Raw genomic sequence first — 17813 nt, forward strand, 5'->3', positions numbered from 1 at the left:
TGAATGTGATAGGCTGCCAGCCTCTTGACGCATCTGAGAAGCTGTTTCCTAGCCTTCCCATATTAAATGCACAGCACAGCTTGGAAGAGAGGAAGGGCACTGTAATATTTCATTGGAAAATGATTGGTGCTTAGAAATAGACTAGAGCCCAATTTTGAAATCCTGTTAATTTGGACGTGAGCAGCCCAAAGTCTGAAGTCCCAGCCTCTTCTTTGCATTTGCTAAACCTCTCAGAACCGGAAAGTTGATAACTAAATAAAGAAAAAACTGGATAGAATTCAATGAATAGATTGCAGGCTTCCTCATAAAGCCTCTGAGAAGCTGAATATCAGTTTTCAAACTGATTTTACCAGGCCATCATCACTTGCCTTTCGGTTCATGTGGAAATAGATAATAATGAACTTGAGTTTTGATATTTGTTGTAATGTTTGTCTTAAAGATCCCTTCTTCCCCAAATGCCTGCTCCACTGGACCAGACCATAATTCAGGTGTTGGGGAAAAGGAGGAACATGGCATTTCATTTCATCATTCACCGAGTTCCTTGTTGTCTTTGCATAGGTGACAGAATATAGATGGGTATCGCCATGACTTCAACCTTGTTCTGCAGCCTGTTACTTCTGCTGGCCTGCAGGCTGGCTTTGACTTTCAGCCACAGTGCTAGGAGCACAGACAGAGTTTCTGAAGCTGACATCCAAAGACTTCTGCATGGTGTGATGGAACAGTTGGGCATTGCAAGACCCAGAGTGGAATATCCAGCCCATCAAGCAATGAATCTCATAGGCCCACAAAATATCGAAGGTAAACATTTATGTCTCTGAATTATTAATGAAATTATTAAAGACAGTATTGACATTCTATCCTGATTTTCCCCAAATATATTACCCCCCCCCAGATTTGTTGGACTACTGTTTCCAGGATTCTCAGCCAGCATGGGAACATCTTTATAGCTTTTATAGTATCCCCTATTTTATATATTAGGGAATTACATAAAACCCTTTCCTTGATCTGGTGATTTCCAGATTCATCATTGGACAAAAGTATTCATCTATATATTGCAACACGCTTTCTGGATCAATGCTGTGTTATTCTTTGTTTCAACATTAGGTGGCTGTTGAGTACTGGATGTACAAACTAGAAATCTGCTAAAACCTGTATTTTGTACTTTTTAATCAGCAGATGGCGCACTGCCTCTCAAGAATTGAGTGGAAGCCAAATGGTTTTATAAGGGTGTAATGGAACAACATCTAAGTTGTTTGCAGTACAAATCATTCTATGTTAACAGCAATTTATCTGCTACTAACACACTTTTTTGGGGGGAAGATTTCCTTTCATTCCTTTACAAGAAAAAAATAAGTAAGCATATTAGAGATGTCAGTGGCCCTACTTCATATTTAAATTGCTGTGTACAATCATTCAAGGTCATTTAGAGACATACATTATTATTGGTATAAATTGAAACTGGGGGATTGTTAAAGTTAAGAGTAAATGTTGCAATGAATTCCTAGGCAAGCCTAGACAAGCCACGGGTGGTCTTGTCGATATCACCTGGGAGGAGTTTGATTCTGTGACTCCGGAGGAAGTGGACAGGATCATGGGGAGGCTGAGCACCACCACATGTTTACTGGACCCGTGCCCTTCCTGGCTGGTTTATGCAGCCCGGGAGAGGACACGCAGCTGGTTCCAGGCAGTTATATCGGCTTCTTTGAGTGAGGGTATCTTCCCCGCCGTCTTGAAGGAGGCGGTGGTGAGGCCTCTCCTCAAGAAGCCTGCCCTGGACCCGGCTGTATTGAACAACTTTCGTCCTGTCTCCAACCTTCGCTTTCTTGCGAAGGTTGTTGAGAGTGTGGTGGCGCATCAGCTCCCTCTGGTCCTGGATGAAGCGGATTATCTAGACCCGTACCAATCGGGTTTCAGGCCCGGGCACAGCACGGAGACGGCATTGGTCGCGCTGGTGAATGATCTCTGGAGGGCTCGGGACAGGGGGCATTCCTCTGTCCTAGTCCTATTAGACCTCTCGGCGGCTTTCGATACCATCGACCATGGTATCTTGCTGCGGCGTCTCAGGGGACTGGGAGTGGGAGGCACAGTTTTACAGTGGTTCTCCTCCTATCTCTTGGGACGTTCGCAGTCGGTGTTGGCAGGGAGGCAGAGGTCGACCGCGAGGTCTCTCATTTGTGGAGTTCCTCAGGGGTCGGTCCTCTCGCCTCTCCTGTTCAACATCTACATGAAGCCGCTGGGTGAGATCATTCGTGGCTTTGGAGTTGGGTATCATCAGTATGCTGATGATACCCAACTTTTCTTTTCGACCCCAAACCACCCCAGTGATGCCCTCAACGTGATGTCCCGCTGCCTGGAGGCGGTTCGGGTCTGGATGGGGAGGAACAGACTCCAGCTCAACCCCGACAAGACTGAGTGGCTTTGCATACCTTCATCCCGGGTTTATTCGGACATTCCACCTCTGGCTATGGGGGGTGAACTATTACCCCCCGTAGATAGGGCTCGCAACTTGGGGGTCCTCCTAGATTCACGGCTCACCTTGGAAGACCATATAGGAGCTGTGACTAGGGGGGCCTTCGCACAGGTTCGCCTGGTGCGTCAGTTGCGGCCCTATCTTAGCCGGGATGATCTATGCACGGTCACTCATGCGCTCGTGTCCTCTCGTCTGGACTACTGCAACGCTCTCTACATGGGGCTGCCCTTGAGGACCACCCGGAAGCTCCAACTGGTACAGAATGCAGCCGCGAGAGTGGTGTTGGGAGTCTCCCGATACTCCCACGTTACACCTCTGCTCCGTGAGCTGCATTGGTTGCCAGTTGTCTTCCGGGTGAGATTCAAGGTACTGGTAACGGTGTTCAAAGCACTCCATGGCATGGGGCCGGAGTACCTCAGGGAACATCTGCTGCCGGCATCAAGCTCCCTGCGCCCTGTGCGTTCCCACAGAGAGGGCCTCCTCAGGGTGCCACCGATCAGAGAATGTCGATTGGTGGCCCCCAGGGGGAGAGCCTTCTCTGTGGGCGCTCCGGAGCTGTGGAATCAGCTACCGGTAGAGCTCCGGATGGCGCCCGATCTTCGCTCCTTTCGTCGCGATCTTAAGACATTTCTGTTTGTACAAGCTGGCCTAGCCTGATGGGGATTGCTGGGGTTGTTTTATCTTTGGTCTTTTAATTTTTCTTGGGGTTTTTAGTGCTGTATTTCCATTGTTTTTAACTAGGGCAATTGTTTAATCTTTTTTAAATGTTTGTATTTGCTATTTTATTCTGCCCTGTGAACCGCCCTGAGTCCTCAGGGAGAAGGGCGGTATATAAATGTTATTAAATTAAATTAAATTATCTAGAAATAACTTATAATAACCCTCAGTGAGATTTGCTCTGTATAATGCTGTATTAGATTGTAATATTTAATAAAAAAGGAAAAACAAAGTCCAGTTGCATTTTGGAAAAGAACCTTTGAGACAACCATGACCAGATGACTGAAAATGTCTCCGTAGACATTTAATGAAAATGTGTTGCATACAAGACGATGGAGATAAAATCACCATCAACCACGTTTCCTACAAAATCCTTATTTATGTTGATTGCATACTAATGGAAAACCCGTGCCTGATCTCATATTTTCTTCTGTATATGGAAGCAATATCTTCAGAGCCAGGATATTCAGAGATAACTTATGTTTTAAGGACAGAGTATTGTAAAGATGCAGTATTGTAAAGTCATACAGTATTATAATTCTGATAATATTTTGGTTTGATGATGATTTGATGATAGTTCTACAACCTCTCCTGGGAAGGAAACCCATCACATTCGTCGATCCTTTGTGTCAATATTATTTCTATTTGATTTTGTATTATTTCAGCATTTCAGAAGAGCATGTGGAAAATATGCTATTCTCAAATATTCATGAAGGGAATTTTCTACTTCAGGAGTATAAAAAAACAGAGAAAATTTCAGCAGCTCATCCCATACCTGATGCATTTAAAATAAAAATTGAACATTCAGATATATTGTTACAGAGAACTTACAGTTGGGTATTGCTGATCAAGCCTTTAAATGAATATTAAATAATCAGATCTGATACACTTTACCTGAAGGCTGTTAAAATTTAAAGTGAGACTATCAAAAACACATTGTAATTTCCAGCACCAGCAACATGGATTTATTTTTCATTGCCTTTTCTTCTGTTTTTTTTTAATTCTGTAACCTTCCACCATTTACATCATGTACAGAGCTTGCCAGTTTGAAAAGCTTGCTGGCAAAAGCAAAACTTGTAAAACAAATTGCTTATGAAATAAGAACAGATATTTGATATATAGCCACTGAGTTCCTTCTATCACATAAGGCAGTCTTCTCAGCCTTTGCAATCCTGTGATTCCATTACTCTGTGATTACAAGCAATTATAGAACTTCATCATGTTTATAGTTAAGCAAGGATGAAATATACTGTTTATTTTTTAATAATTCAATTTTAATCTCTGCATCACAGACATTTTCAAACATTGGGATACCAAACCTGTTCCCGGTGGGCTTACTCAGGCAAAAGAGAGCAAGTTTTAGGAGTAACTTGCCACTGGCTTTGATTTCTGTTTGTCTTGCATAGCCCTGAGCCTAAAAAATTGGCAATCCTGGTGGTCATAGCCCACATTTTCCGAATCCTTAAAATGTATAACAAAGTAGCAGGCTGTCATGCATATCAATGTATCATTAGCTTCACACATCTTTGGAGAATCATTTCCATCAGTTGTTTATATTTCAGAGAAACTTTGAGGAAAATAAATCTTCCAGGACTGAGATAGAAAAAGGGATGAAGTGCATGGTGATTCCAGTTACCAAGTTGACATCGATGGCAGGGGCAGAAGTGGGGTGTAAGAGAGATATTATGACAACTTCAAAACTAATTTCCAGCAAGTTTTAGCAATTGATGCTGTATACAGTTTGGCAGACTAGAGAATCTGTAGGTGACTAAGGCTGAAATGAAGATTCTTTGCAGAATCAACTTTTGGTGCATTAGATTGTTACTCCCCATGTCTGTTCTTTCCCAGCTACTATTTCCTGATTTATCAAGTGGGCAATTGTTCATGTGTTGCGATAGCAAGTGTCACATTTCACCCTGCATTATTTTGATTCTGGATTTGCGAGGTTCCAGTAAGCCTAACATTAAAAATGCAATGCAAGAAGGAATGGGATGTTTGAATTACTGTAAGAAAGCAATCAGAGCTTGCTTCTGCCATCCTTCTCCCTCACAAGATAAACAGTTCATGATGTTTCATGAAGAACATGATTTGCACAATCTATGGAGGTATTTAAGAGTGCAGAAAGAAGATATTAACATCAGGGATTTTTTTTACTGTCTTCTGGGAAAAAGAGAGACACTGAGGTGATGACTTGTGGGATCTTGAACTGCAAGAAGCTAAAATATATATGGGTAGAAAAAATGACTTTGTGTATTAGTCAGAGAAATGTTGGCAAACATTTAAAACTTTAAAAATAGGAAGTTCAAAAGTAATGTTAAAAAGTATTTCTTCCCAGAAAGAGTAGTGGAAGCTTGGAACCAAGTAGGTCAATCATCAACAACTGAGTTTAAAATGCTTGGGATAAATACATGTCTATCATCCGACAAAAAAATTAAAAACATAAAGAAAAAATAAAACAAGTGTCACGTTTCAAAGCATGGTTTTGCTGGTGCAAGAAATATTGCTTCTCAGCGTGCCAAGAACTTGGAGGGAGCAGAGAGGTTTGGAATGCAGACTTCAAGGATTAAGAAGCCAGACTGTGAGACTCAAGGACGTTACACTAGGTGTCTGGCCAGACCTATTGATGCTTTCTCATAACAATATTTTCCCACTTGATTGGGCAACATGACCTGACTCAGAGGGAGGAAGGAGAATTCAATGCTTTTACTGTATGGGTTTGGAAGGAGTCTTGCCAGAGCTGGTTTTGCTTTCATTAATGCCGAAATGATGTACTCAATAAAGTTTTACATTAAGAGAGTCAAATGAGTTTTTAATTGGGGGTTTTATATTTTTCACGGATCAAATTTAATTATTTTTAATTGTTTTTAACTTTTGTATTGTATTGATGTTTTTAATTACCTTGTAAACCGCCCTGAGTCCTACGGGAAAAGGGCGGTATATAAATTCAATAAACTTAAACTTAAACTTAAATGTCTCGAAAGTGTTTGCTTGGTTGGGTTCATCAGTTGGAACCTTGACAACAAGATAACAACAACAACAATATATTAAATAAATAAATAAAATTAAGAAGTAAACAAATAAAAACTTAAAGGGCAGACTCTATGGACCACTAGGTCTTTTTCAGCCATCAGTTTTCTATGTTTTTTCAACATATTTTAGTGTGGAGATGTTTGATCTTCATTTCAACAATACTGATATTCAACAGTACTATACTGCCACACACTGATCCAGTGCACAGTCTGAGGGTCCTGCTAGACTCATGACTCCTGCTCAATGAGCAGGTAGCAGTCATGGCTAATAAATAAAGTAGACAGCTATTGCTGCCAAGACATTAAAAGCCTCAGACTTGTAGTTACATGTAGATGTAATGGAGTGCAAATGATTTTCAAGATAAGAGGTGAAAACAAATTTTCTCTGCTATACTGTGTTAATTTTTAACAGACACTACGTATCTGGGTTTGTTATGTATACCTGGCTGTTTTATAGTGGCTATTGCACACTTTTAAAATTGCATGGGGAAAAATTGTTTCTATCCTGCCCCTTTCTTTATGTGGTAGAATATTGTAACATTGTCGACTCTACTAGGTATCTCAGAGGATTGACATATGTGGGCATTTTCTTGGCATTTTTATTTTATTTATTTTATGCCTTCAAATCAATGTTGATTCCTGGCAACTGCTTGGATTAGTCCCTGCAATGTTTCCTGGCAAACCATTTGGAAATGGTTTGCCATTGCGTCCTTCCTAAGGCTGAGAGTGACATCCAACAGGCTTTGTACTTAAGGTGGAACTAAAACTCACAGACTTCCAGTTAATACCTGATGCCTTAATCACAACACCAAACTGGGTCTCTGCACCAAACTTGTTCTTGGCAAATTGGTACACAAGGAAGGTACATTTTAATGACTCAATAAAGCCTGTCTGTAAGGAACTTTTCATTGAATAGAATAGAATAGAGCTGGAAGGGACCTTGGAGGTCTTCTAGTCTAACCCCCTGCTCAAGCAGGAGAACCTATACCATCTCAGACAAGTGACTCTCTAGTTTCTTCTTAAAAATCTCCAGCGATGGAGCGCCCACGATTTCTGGAGGCAAGCTGTTCCACTGGTTGATTGTCCTCACTGTCAGGAAGTTTCTCCTTAATTCCAGGTTGCTTCTCTCTTTGATCAGTTTCCAACCATTGTTTCTCATCCTGTCCTCTGGTGCTCTGGTGAATAACGTGACCCCCCTCTTCCTTGTGGCAGCCACTCAGATACTGGAATGCTGCTATCATGTCTTCCAAATTTCTTCTTTTCTTTAGACTAGCCAAACCCAAGTCCTGCAGCTATTCTTCGTATATTTTAGTCTCTAGTTCTTTGATCATCTTAGTTGCTCTTTTCCGAATTTTTTCCAAACTCTCAAAATCTTTTTTTGTGATATGGTGACCAAAATTGGCTGCAGTATTCCAGGGGTGGTCTTACTAGGGCTTTGTAAAGTGGTACTAGTACTTCGCTAGTACTAGTACAAAGTACTAGTATTTTGATTCTATGCCTCTGTTTATACAACCCATGATTATATTAGCTTTTTTGGTTGCTGCTGCACACTGCTGGCTCATAGTCAAGTGATCGTCCACTAGGACTCCAAGGTCCCTCTCACAGTTACTGTTTTTAAGCCAGGTCTTGCCCAATCTGTACTTGTACCTTTGATTTTTCCTACCTAAATGTAAAACTTTGCTTTTCTCCACATTGAAACTCATTTTGTTGGATAGGACCCATTGTTCAAGTTTGTCTAGATCTTTTTGGATCCTGAGTGTCTTCTGGTGTGTTGGCTACTCCTGTCAGTTTGGTGTCATCTGCAAATTTGAGTTCTCCTTCAATTCCCTCATCTAAGTTATTTAGGAAGATATTGAAGAGTACTGGGCCTAAGACAGAAACTTGTGGTACCTCACTGCTTACTTCTCTCCATGCAGATGTAGTGCCATTGAGGACTACTCGTTGAGTTCAATTTGCCAGCCAGCTACAGATCCATCTGGTGGTGATGTTGTCTATTCCACCTTTTTCTAGCTTACCAAGGAGTAGGTTGTGGTTTACTTTATCAAATGCCTTACTGCAGACATGTCAAACACAAGGCCCGGGGGCCGGATCCGGCCCGCAAAGTGGTTTCATGTGGCCCGCGAAGCCATCCTGGAAACAGTGAGGGAACGGCTCCCACTGCCTTGGCCCTGGCCCAGAGACCCTCCTTCTGCCAGAGACCCTCAGATCTGTCCCACTCCTGCCCAGGCCCCCATAGGCACCCTTGATGCGAATGATGTAGAGCTGGCCATGCCCACCCAGTAGGCCATACGCAGTCTAGCCACGCCCATCCAGTAGGCCACGCCCACCCTGGCCATACTCACTTGGCCCCTTGAGGGCAACCGCAATGCTGCTGCGGCCCTCAATGAAATTGAGTTTGACACCCCTGCCTTACTGAAACCTAAGTATACCATGTTCACACCATTTTGTTGGTCTACTAGTTTAGTCACTTTATCAAAGAATGAAATAAGATGGTGACAATTTTAGACACACACACACACACACACTCATCCCACTATTTCTTTCTGGGATAAGCAACTTTATGCAGAGTGCAAAAAAAAAAAAGAATATATAATAGTAAAAGCAGGAGCTGAGGAAACCATAGCTACTTTACACAGAGACCATTCATTTTTTCGAATCTATCTCTGTTTTCATCATGTTCATTCACCACTTTATATCATGACTTTGTTCTTTAGACTATTATAGAGTCTCCCATTTTAACCATTGTGTTGTGGCTGCCATTGCTGACCATGGTTTAATTTTAATTTCATATGCCTAGTGTAAGTGTAGCAACTAACTAGACATAATACATTGTCTTAAGAGAAATGAATATGGAATGATGTTAAGAAGAAGCAGACAGGATTTTGTGCCCTGCTTAAGTGATGTCCACTGAAGTTAGATGAACATAAGATTTGATTTTATGTTTAATCAAACTCATGGAAAGAATAGTATTTTTTTTCAAACTCATTGTGATTTGTGTGCAATTTGTGTTTATTAGGTGGTGCCCATGAAGGTTTGCAGCATTTGGGTCCTTATGGGAATATTCCAAACATTGTAGCTGAGTTGACAGGTGATAACATACCAAAGGATTTTAGTGAAGATCAGGGATATCCAGATCCTCCAAATCCTTGCCCAATTGGAAAAACAGGTAAGTTGTATGAACTCACTACAGGATTTGATGTAGCTTTATACTGAGGAACTAGATCTAAATTATGCTATAAAATAATTCAGTTTTTTTCTTCAGAAAATGACATGCACAGTTATACAGATTAAAGAATCCAAAATAGTATTCTACTTCTAAGATGCATTTGTTGAAATACTAGTTTTTTATAGGAAAGGATCAAAGGCTAAGAAATGATACATACAGAATATATTTATATAATTATTATATTTAAGTATTAAATCAAGTCTAGTTCTAGTTTCCTTAGTCTGGTCTACTTAACCAGGCTGATGAGGTATGGTAATAAGATGACAATGAATTACCTTTCAATCTTGACCACATATTTACCTAATGGACAAATTCTCATTTTCTGAACTAAAGAAGCCAATCACCTTAAGATTTAAATAAATGCATTATCCCAAATGATTATGACAGTTATACCCAATATGCACATAAATATTCTGGGTAGTGGTCAGGAATCTCTATAAATTCTCAGTTTAGGCTACAATCAACCATACAACAAAATATTAAAGATTTGTGTAGCATAGAAATGTCTGTAAGTACAAATATAAATATACATTACTGGATTAATATCCAAGCATCTGTTTATTATAGTTTTTAACCCTCCCATGATCCTAGGAGAAATTAATTTTACTTTGTATCTGCTCCAAAGAACCGTGGAAATTATTTAACTACCCCAAGAGTTCTGTTTTGAAGAAAAGTGTATTTTTTTCATCTCCCATACTTTTTAAATAAAATTAATTGCATATGTTTCTGATATATATATATATATATATATATATATATATATATATATATATATATATATATATATATATATAAATTTTAAACATGAGAAACTGCTCAGGTTCTCCAAAATGTTTTGTAGTTGATGATGGATGTCTTGAAAACACACCAGACACAGCAGAGTTCAGCAAAGACTATCAACTTCATCAGCATCTTTTTGATCCAGAACATGACTACCCAAGCATTAGTAAGTGGGTATGTAAATCGTGTTTATTTTTTATAAACCTAAAAATAAGTGCTCAATCAGTTAAATGTTCTCTTATTTAACTATTAATAAAATATTTCTGTGTCCATGTATTTTAATAAATGTTCTCTGAAAGACCTCATTTATGAAAAAAAATCCTATACTTTAATTTACATACAGTATAAGGATGTGTGTGTGTGTGTGTGTATGTATGTTTGTATGTAAACAGTGTTACAGAAAATAAAGAAGCAGCATTGCAAGGATTATCCATCTCTGCTGTGCTCAAATGCAATGGCTGGGAATAGTTCTTCTACTTTAAGTCCAAGATAATGATGCAACAAATACAGCTGATTCCACTTTATGTTTACATTGCCAGATTCTTACATGATTCTTAAGGATTTTAGGCAGTCAACAAAAATTCTTGTTTTTTGTACTGTGCTTGATTAATGTTGCAATCTTTGGTAAATGTACCAGATGTTTAACTCAAATGATTCATTTATGCCAACTCAAATAATTCATTCTTGTACTACTACATTGAGAACTATAAAGCACTTGCTTGTGACCACAAATATATTGCTGGGATTTAAAGTATTTCCTGCCAGAGTCCCTTGAAATTCACTTGGATGCTGTAATTACTAGACATATACTAAATTTTATCGCTGAAATTAGTGGACTGAATTTCCTTAATCTTCATTGGAAGATTGTATTGCTCATTACCTACGGCATTTATATACTATCCAGTAATCTAAAGAATTTAGGCAATGTGTAATAAAGAAATGTAAAAATAATTTAAAAAACAAAACAGCAATAGCACTTAGACTTATATACCGCTTCACAGTGCTTTACAGCCCTCTTTAAGTGGTTTACAGCAGGGCTTTTCAGCTGTTTCACCCATTGTCCCACTTTTAGGATATGGCAACATCTGAGTACCACCAGTCGCCTAGCTCCAGCCACCTCTCACTTAGGCTTGTGCGGTGCTGCCACCGGTTCAGCTCATTCCCCACCCTCACTACCACTTTTCTAGGATGGTCGTGTACCACCTGCCACGTGCCATTGTACCACAGGTGGTACCCGTACCACTGGTTGAAAAGCCCTGGTTTACAGAGTCAACATATTGCCCCCAACAATCTGGGCCCTCATTTTACGGACCTCGGAAGGATGGAAGTCTGAATCAATCTTGAGCCAGTGAGAATCGAACTGCTGAACTGTTGGCAGTCAGCAGAAGTAGTCTGCAATACTGCATTCTAACCACTGCGTCACCACGGCTATAAGATATAAGATAATAAGCATAAAATTGGTACAAAAGAGCAGCATAAACATAGTAATAAAATGAAACGGAGTAATCTCAGAATTGAAGGGCATTTACTAATACATTTAGTTTGAGGATTTCCATTAAAATTACTTTCATAAATGAAAACTCTTTACATGGTATTGAAAATATTTCAAGTACAGCAACAGGCAAACCCTTTTCAGAATACAGTGACTAATATAGAAATTTTACTCCTTCGAAGGATCCCATTTAGTGGGAGTAATTGAAAAAGAGACTTGGAAGAAGATTTTAAATGTTGACTTATGTGTGAGTCTTTTAAACTATAGACAACTTTTAAAATAGAAACAGCATTTTTAATTAGACTTTTAAATGCAGTTACGGAGGTGTTTCACTGTCCTATCTCAGTTCATAATGTTGCTGCCATGTTTAGAATAATCTGAACAAAAGAAAGAAACAACCATATTGCAGTAATCTCAATGAAGTCTAGCACAGGTAAGTTCAAAGGTAACATACCAGCCAAAGTTAATACAAGGTATTTTAAGGCACTGAAGTCATTTAAATCTCTAATCACAACAGTGGATGAATAAATTCCTGCAACTTGGCCTTCTGGTAGTGAAATAGGTAGAATCCATTTATGAACTACCAGACTTATCTGTATCTTACATGGACAAAGACTCCTTTGTACATTCTTATTTATTTTGTTACTGCATCCAAACTGATTTTACATCAGATATAGACAGACCAGATCTTACAAAGCTTGTTAATTCTAGATAGGATACCTAAGTCCTTTTGAAAGCATAGTATTTTTTCTAACAACAACAACAACAACACACACACACACACACACATAAATTATGGTTGTTTAAATATCATTGTGTAAGGGTCCAATTCCAGAATATTAAATTAAGAGTTAACATAGTTATAGTTACAGAATATATTCTGTCTAACACAAAAAGTTATTTTGGAGCAGTTACTCTATTTTTAACATAAAAACATGCTGATATGGGATGTATTTAACAGTATTACATGTGTGAGATTTTAGAGAAATTTGACATTGGAATTATTTCTTTAAAGTAGCTGACAACTTTACAATATATTTTATTCCACACTTCAGAATATAATAATTTATATTTATTTCAAATAATTTTCATTTGTTGTACTAACCTTTTAGCAATTATCATCAAACAAATTACCAACTTACCGTACTTTGAAAGCAGGTTGAATTCAGATGGTATTGTTTTCCTTTATGCCTGTTATTATACTTCATAGATATAAATTACAGTCTAAAAGTATGTTGGAATATAAATTAAATGTACAAAACAGAAATGGCCTTAGTGCTTCAAATTGGTTCTGTTGATGTTCTTTGATAATACTATTTTATGTCCAAAGCAGATATAATAACACTAATGTGCATGCAGTAAGAAGTAGTTCAAAATCTGTGAGAGTTGAATATATACATTTGAAGTCACCCTGTGGACATCTGTTCATTCTTTGCAAACCTCATTTTGTGTGTATTTTAGGGTTGAAGTTGTGATGCTTTTGGCTCTTTCTAAAACCAAGTCCTGTGATGTAGAAAATGCTGTTAGTTCCTCTTTGGTAGAAATGGGATCAAAAGATGGTAGACATTTCACCCAGAAGTCAGAATGCTTTTTTTTTTTGCAGAACTTCTAGGGCATGCTATATTTTCAGATTTACCTTTACTGCAGGAGTGAGATCTTATTTCAATTTCATTACCTTATCTGAACTCTGCTGCTGCCTGCTCTTACAGTATATTTGCATTAGTTACGGTCTTAACATATACCCAAACAAAATGAAACAAATCAAATATTTCTTTAACCAAAACAATTGCGCAAAGTGGGCAGTTTTTTAGCTCTTAGTCTGCTTTTAAATTAATTGCAGTGTATCTTTAAAAATGTCAAAAAACTTATTTTTGTAAGGGAGATTTAGGTGAAACAGTATGTTAAGGGAAATTATAAATAAAACACCGCTTCTAAGAGGAAATAAAGTACTTGTCTCCTATTGTGTTTTGCATGTTAAATTGATTTTCCCCCAAGTGAGTTTGCACAAATTATTGCAGCCAAGAATGTCTTTTTGGCCAGCTTCATCCCCATTTCCTTGTCTCTTTGGCACAGCAGAGATGAAATAGTTGAGGTCAAACAAAAGCTATGTCTTGTGAACTTGGACTTAAATTAATATGAGAAGCACCAGCAGATTAAGTTAGGCAGAAATCACTTTAGCATGTTAAAGTATTTGTTTCTCAGAAATCCTTACTTCATTCAGGAATTATTCTTTTGTTAACTCTCCTTATTACAGCATTATGCTTTTAAAAACACAATTGTTCCTCCTAATCATTTTTGCTGTAACGTTTTCTTTTTGGGGTCCACATTATAATTCCAATGGAAATCAAATCTGTGGAGCATGTGTCTGACATTCCAGCCTGTACTTGAGCTTGCAACATTTATGAAATACAGCAATGTGTGGGATTAGTTATAAAGGTTGGAGCTGAAAGTCATAGCCATCTTCTCCTGTTATTGTGAAACTCTTCTTTTTCCCAAATCAAATTTGGCTTCATTATATTAAAAGAATTTTAGATTGGTTTATTTCCGAAAAGGAAGACCAGGGTCTTTTTTAAAACGAAAAAAGTATCTATAACAGTAACATTAATTAAAAATAGAAGGTGGCAAGGGAAGCAGTAATAAGAAACATATTTAAATTTCAACTTAAGGGGAACATCCATATGACTACAATAGAACTTCTCTTTTCTTTCCTCCTTTCTCTCTTTCCAAGTAGTCCACAGGGCGGCATGAAAAGGGAGAATCTGTTCCAGCTGTGATAGTCTTTCTGCTTATGGACAGACACAGTTAGATACAATCCAAATGTAGACTTCATAAAATAGGCAGTTATGTCTCAGAGTCTGGCAAGCCTGGTCTTGCCATATTAATGGCAACCACATACTAAATCAATATTAATAGTCTATCCCAGGGGTCGGCAACCTCAGCTCTTTTATGACTCGTGGACTTCAACTCCCAGAATTCCTGAGCCAGCTATGCTGGCTCAGGAATTCTGAGAGTTGAAGTCCACGAGTCATAAAAGAGCCGAGGTTGCCGACCCCTGGTCTATCCAATACACTGTTGCTTTGTCTGACTGATAAATGGTTTCCAAGGCCTTGGATCTATGGCCAGACTTCCCATCAGGGCAAGTCCCCATCTTGCACTTGTCTCTGGCAGTAAATACGTGGGTGGATCTATCTCTCAGATTCCCTTTACTGGAAAGGATCTCATTCAGACAAAGCCTCTGTCCTGCTGTGGTTGATACTTTTCCATTTTTACTCCTACCTCACTGAGACAGCGAAGATTAAAACCGTCATGTAACTTAGAATTATCATATATTCCCTATTGTTGTAATAGCTGATGACACTTAAGATCCCCAAAGAATAGCAAATATTTTATTAATAGTTGCAGTAATCCAATTGTTTTCTTGTGGTTTATCTTTTCAACAACACGGCATTCTCTGGGAAAATGCTTTCCAAAATATCCATATGATAATATTTAGATGGCGCAAAGTCTTGCTTGAAAAGAAGTTACAAATCTAATCCACACTTTGTATTCTTTTTTTTTGCTTTGTTTTACAGAATAAGAATTTACTCTTTGAGAAAATGAAAGGTGAACCGAAAAGAAAGAAAAGGGTAATTTTTCGCACACAACTTGTTTTCATTTACTACCAGCGTAGAATCAGGCAAGAATGCAAATAAAATCAGATTGTTGAGATAGTTACAAATAGCGTATAAAACCTGGACTTAGTCCTTACTGCCAGAAAACATTTGTGATAAGTGAGACAGTACTTCATGCTAAAGTAGCATTTCTCGGTATACTCGTAGCCAAGCCAATGTTGTGTATTTTTTTTAAATGAAAATTAAATGCAACCCTTCCATTTTCCCAGGCTTAGACTCTGTACGCAGAATTTAACTTGCTACTTATTTGGATAGCTTTAAAATGGGTAAACTCATGGAAGACAGTTCTATAAAAATCTGTTGCTGTTGAGGACACAGTATTAACTCTGGGTTAAAACGGTGCCATCTTTGTTTTTTTTGTAGCACCCTTAACCCATCTGGATGGCCCTATGAAAAACAAAATACTGGACGAAGATTGTCTTTGGCCTGGTTGACAAATAAAATATACCCCCCTCCCAATTATAAATGTAAACATACAGTTGTTCATACAGTTTAGCTTATCATATGAACATTGTCTTAGAGTGTAGAACAGTAAGACCATTCAATTTTGTAATTCATATTTCCACTTCCTTATCTCACTTTTGCTTCAGTAAATAAGATCTGGCCCATTTATTGAATAGAAGTCATGCTCCATTTATTTATTTATTTTTAATTTTAATCCCATTTATATCCCGCCCTTCTCCGAAGACTCAGGGCGGCTTACAATCTAAGCACAAATCAATGTGCTTCGCAATAGCCTTCATTCTATGTATATGCCTGCTTATTAGGGCTTTCGTCCCCCCCCAAGCGGCATTATTACAAAGTCAGCTTATTGCCCCCAACAATCTGGGTCCTCATTTTACCTACCTCAGAAGGATGGAAGGCTGAGTCAACCTTGAGCCTGGTGGGATGCGAACCTGCACTAATTGCAGGCAGCTGGTGTTACTTAAGGAGGCATTAGCCCACTACTCCACCAAGGCTCTATAGGGAGTTTTGAGGAAGAAAACACTAAGGTACAATTTTAAATACAAGAGTAAACACGCATCCATCCCATATACTGTGGAAAGCTCTAGGTTGTTTATCTGGATTTTCCCCCCATTCCTAAGTGTTTTAAAATATTTCATTTTTCAGAATGTAAATCCCTATCTACAAGGACAAAGATTGGACAATGTTGTGGCAAAGAAATCTGTTCCGCATTTTTCAGATGAAGAAAAAGACAGAGCAGAAGCTGAATGAAGATTCATGGATGGCTTGAGTACTAATTATATAAAAAGTGATTCAAATATTCATAATAGCTGCATGTTTATTACCTATATAAATGTTTCTGGAAAGCAGCTGGATTTATAGTATTTATATTTCGTCTTCTGCATATAAACCAAGCTGGCTTCTTTCAGATGTGTTGGGCAATGATTCCCCGAATTATTGAGATGCCAATGGGAGTTATAATCTAATATATCTGCCTTTAGATTTGGGTGGCTGTCCCAGGTATACAACTACGTACTTGATTCTGCTTCTTGTTAAGTTATACAACATAATCATCAACACAATCATGTCTTGCTTTGAATCTGACTTTAAGCATTAATAAATTTAAATTATTGTGACTTAAATTGGTGTTAAGAAACAAGTCTCTAAAGAGTTGGTAACATTTAAAGATTTTCCTGTTCTTGAATACTTTCATGTGATATAAAAGATTGCTTTTTGGGAACAATCATTTCACCTCTTTCTGTTTGTAAATAATAACATAATGCACAATAAATATCTGGGTACTTGCTGTTATTGAAAACCAACATTCTCTGTTTTCGTTAAATTACATGTTTCAGACAATTATCAATCAAATTGTTTGATCCAATTATAGGCAAAATATGTTATTTGTAAAGAGATGCACGTGCTTTTACCCAGAAGGCAAGATAGTTACTCACTCAACTACAAGGAAATGCTGTCTCACCTAAGTGTACAGAACTAGCTAATTATGCATACATTATGCCATTAATTATCTGTTTTTAAATCATGAATTATAACATATGTGCTTCCCATATCTAGACTGAAAAAGTCTGGATTACCACTAGATGTGCATAAAGTAATACAGAAAACACTAACTGCTGCCACTTATTGCTTGTCTGGATTTCTGAAGTTCAAATATGGCAGACCTAATCAGGCAAACTGGTATAAAAAGAGCCTTGGTGGAGCAGTGGGCTAATGCCTCCTTAAGTAACACCAGCTGCCTGCAATTAGTGCAGGTTCGCATCCCACCAGGCTCAAGGTTGACTCAGCCTTCCATCCTTCCGAGGTAGGTAAAATGAGGACCCAGATTGTTGGGGGCAATTAAGCTGACTTTGTAATAATGCCGCTTGGGGGTGTGTGTGAAAAGCCCTAATAAGCAGGCATATACATAGAATGAAGGCTACTGCTAAGCTTGTAAGCCGCCCTGAGTCTTCGGAGAAGGGCGGGA

The 17813-nt window shown here is 38.3% G+C and overlaps 1 protein-coding gene across 1 annotated transcript; it reads left to right on the plus strand.

Moving 5' to 3' along the window:
- Window positions 1-572: 572 nt before the first annotated feature.
- Window positions 573-16657, plus strand: SCG5 (secretogranin V; the record flags this gene model as incomplete). Its single annotated transcript, XM_083353059.1, has 5 exons — window positions 573-798; window positions 9233-9382; window positions 10284-10396; window positions 15287-15340; window positions 16496-16657. The coding sequence occupies 5 exons, from the start codon at window positions 573-575 to the stop codon at window positions 16598-16600; spliced, it is 648 nt and encodes a 215-aa protein (XP_083209185.1). The 3' UTR covers window positions 16601-16657.
- Window positions 16658-17813: the final 1156 nt, after the last annotated feature.

This window comes from Vipera ursinii (assembly GCF_947247035.1).
Source record: "Vipera ursinii genome assembly, chromosome: 1".
Lineage (NCBI taxonomy): Eukaryota > Metazoa > Chordata > Lepidosauria > Squamata > Viperidae > Vipera > Vipera ursinii.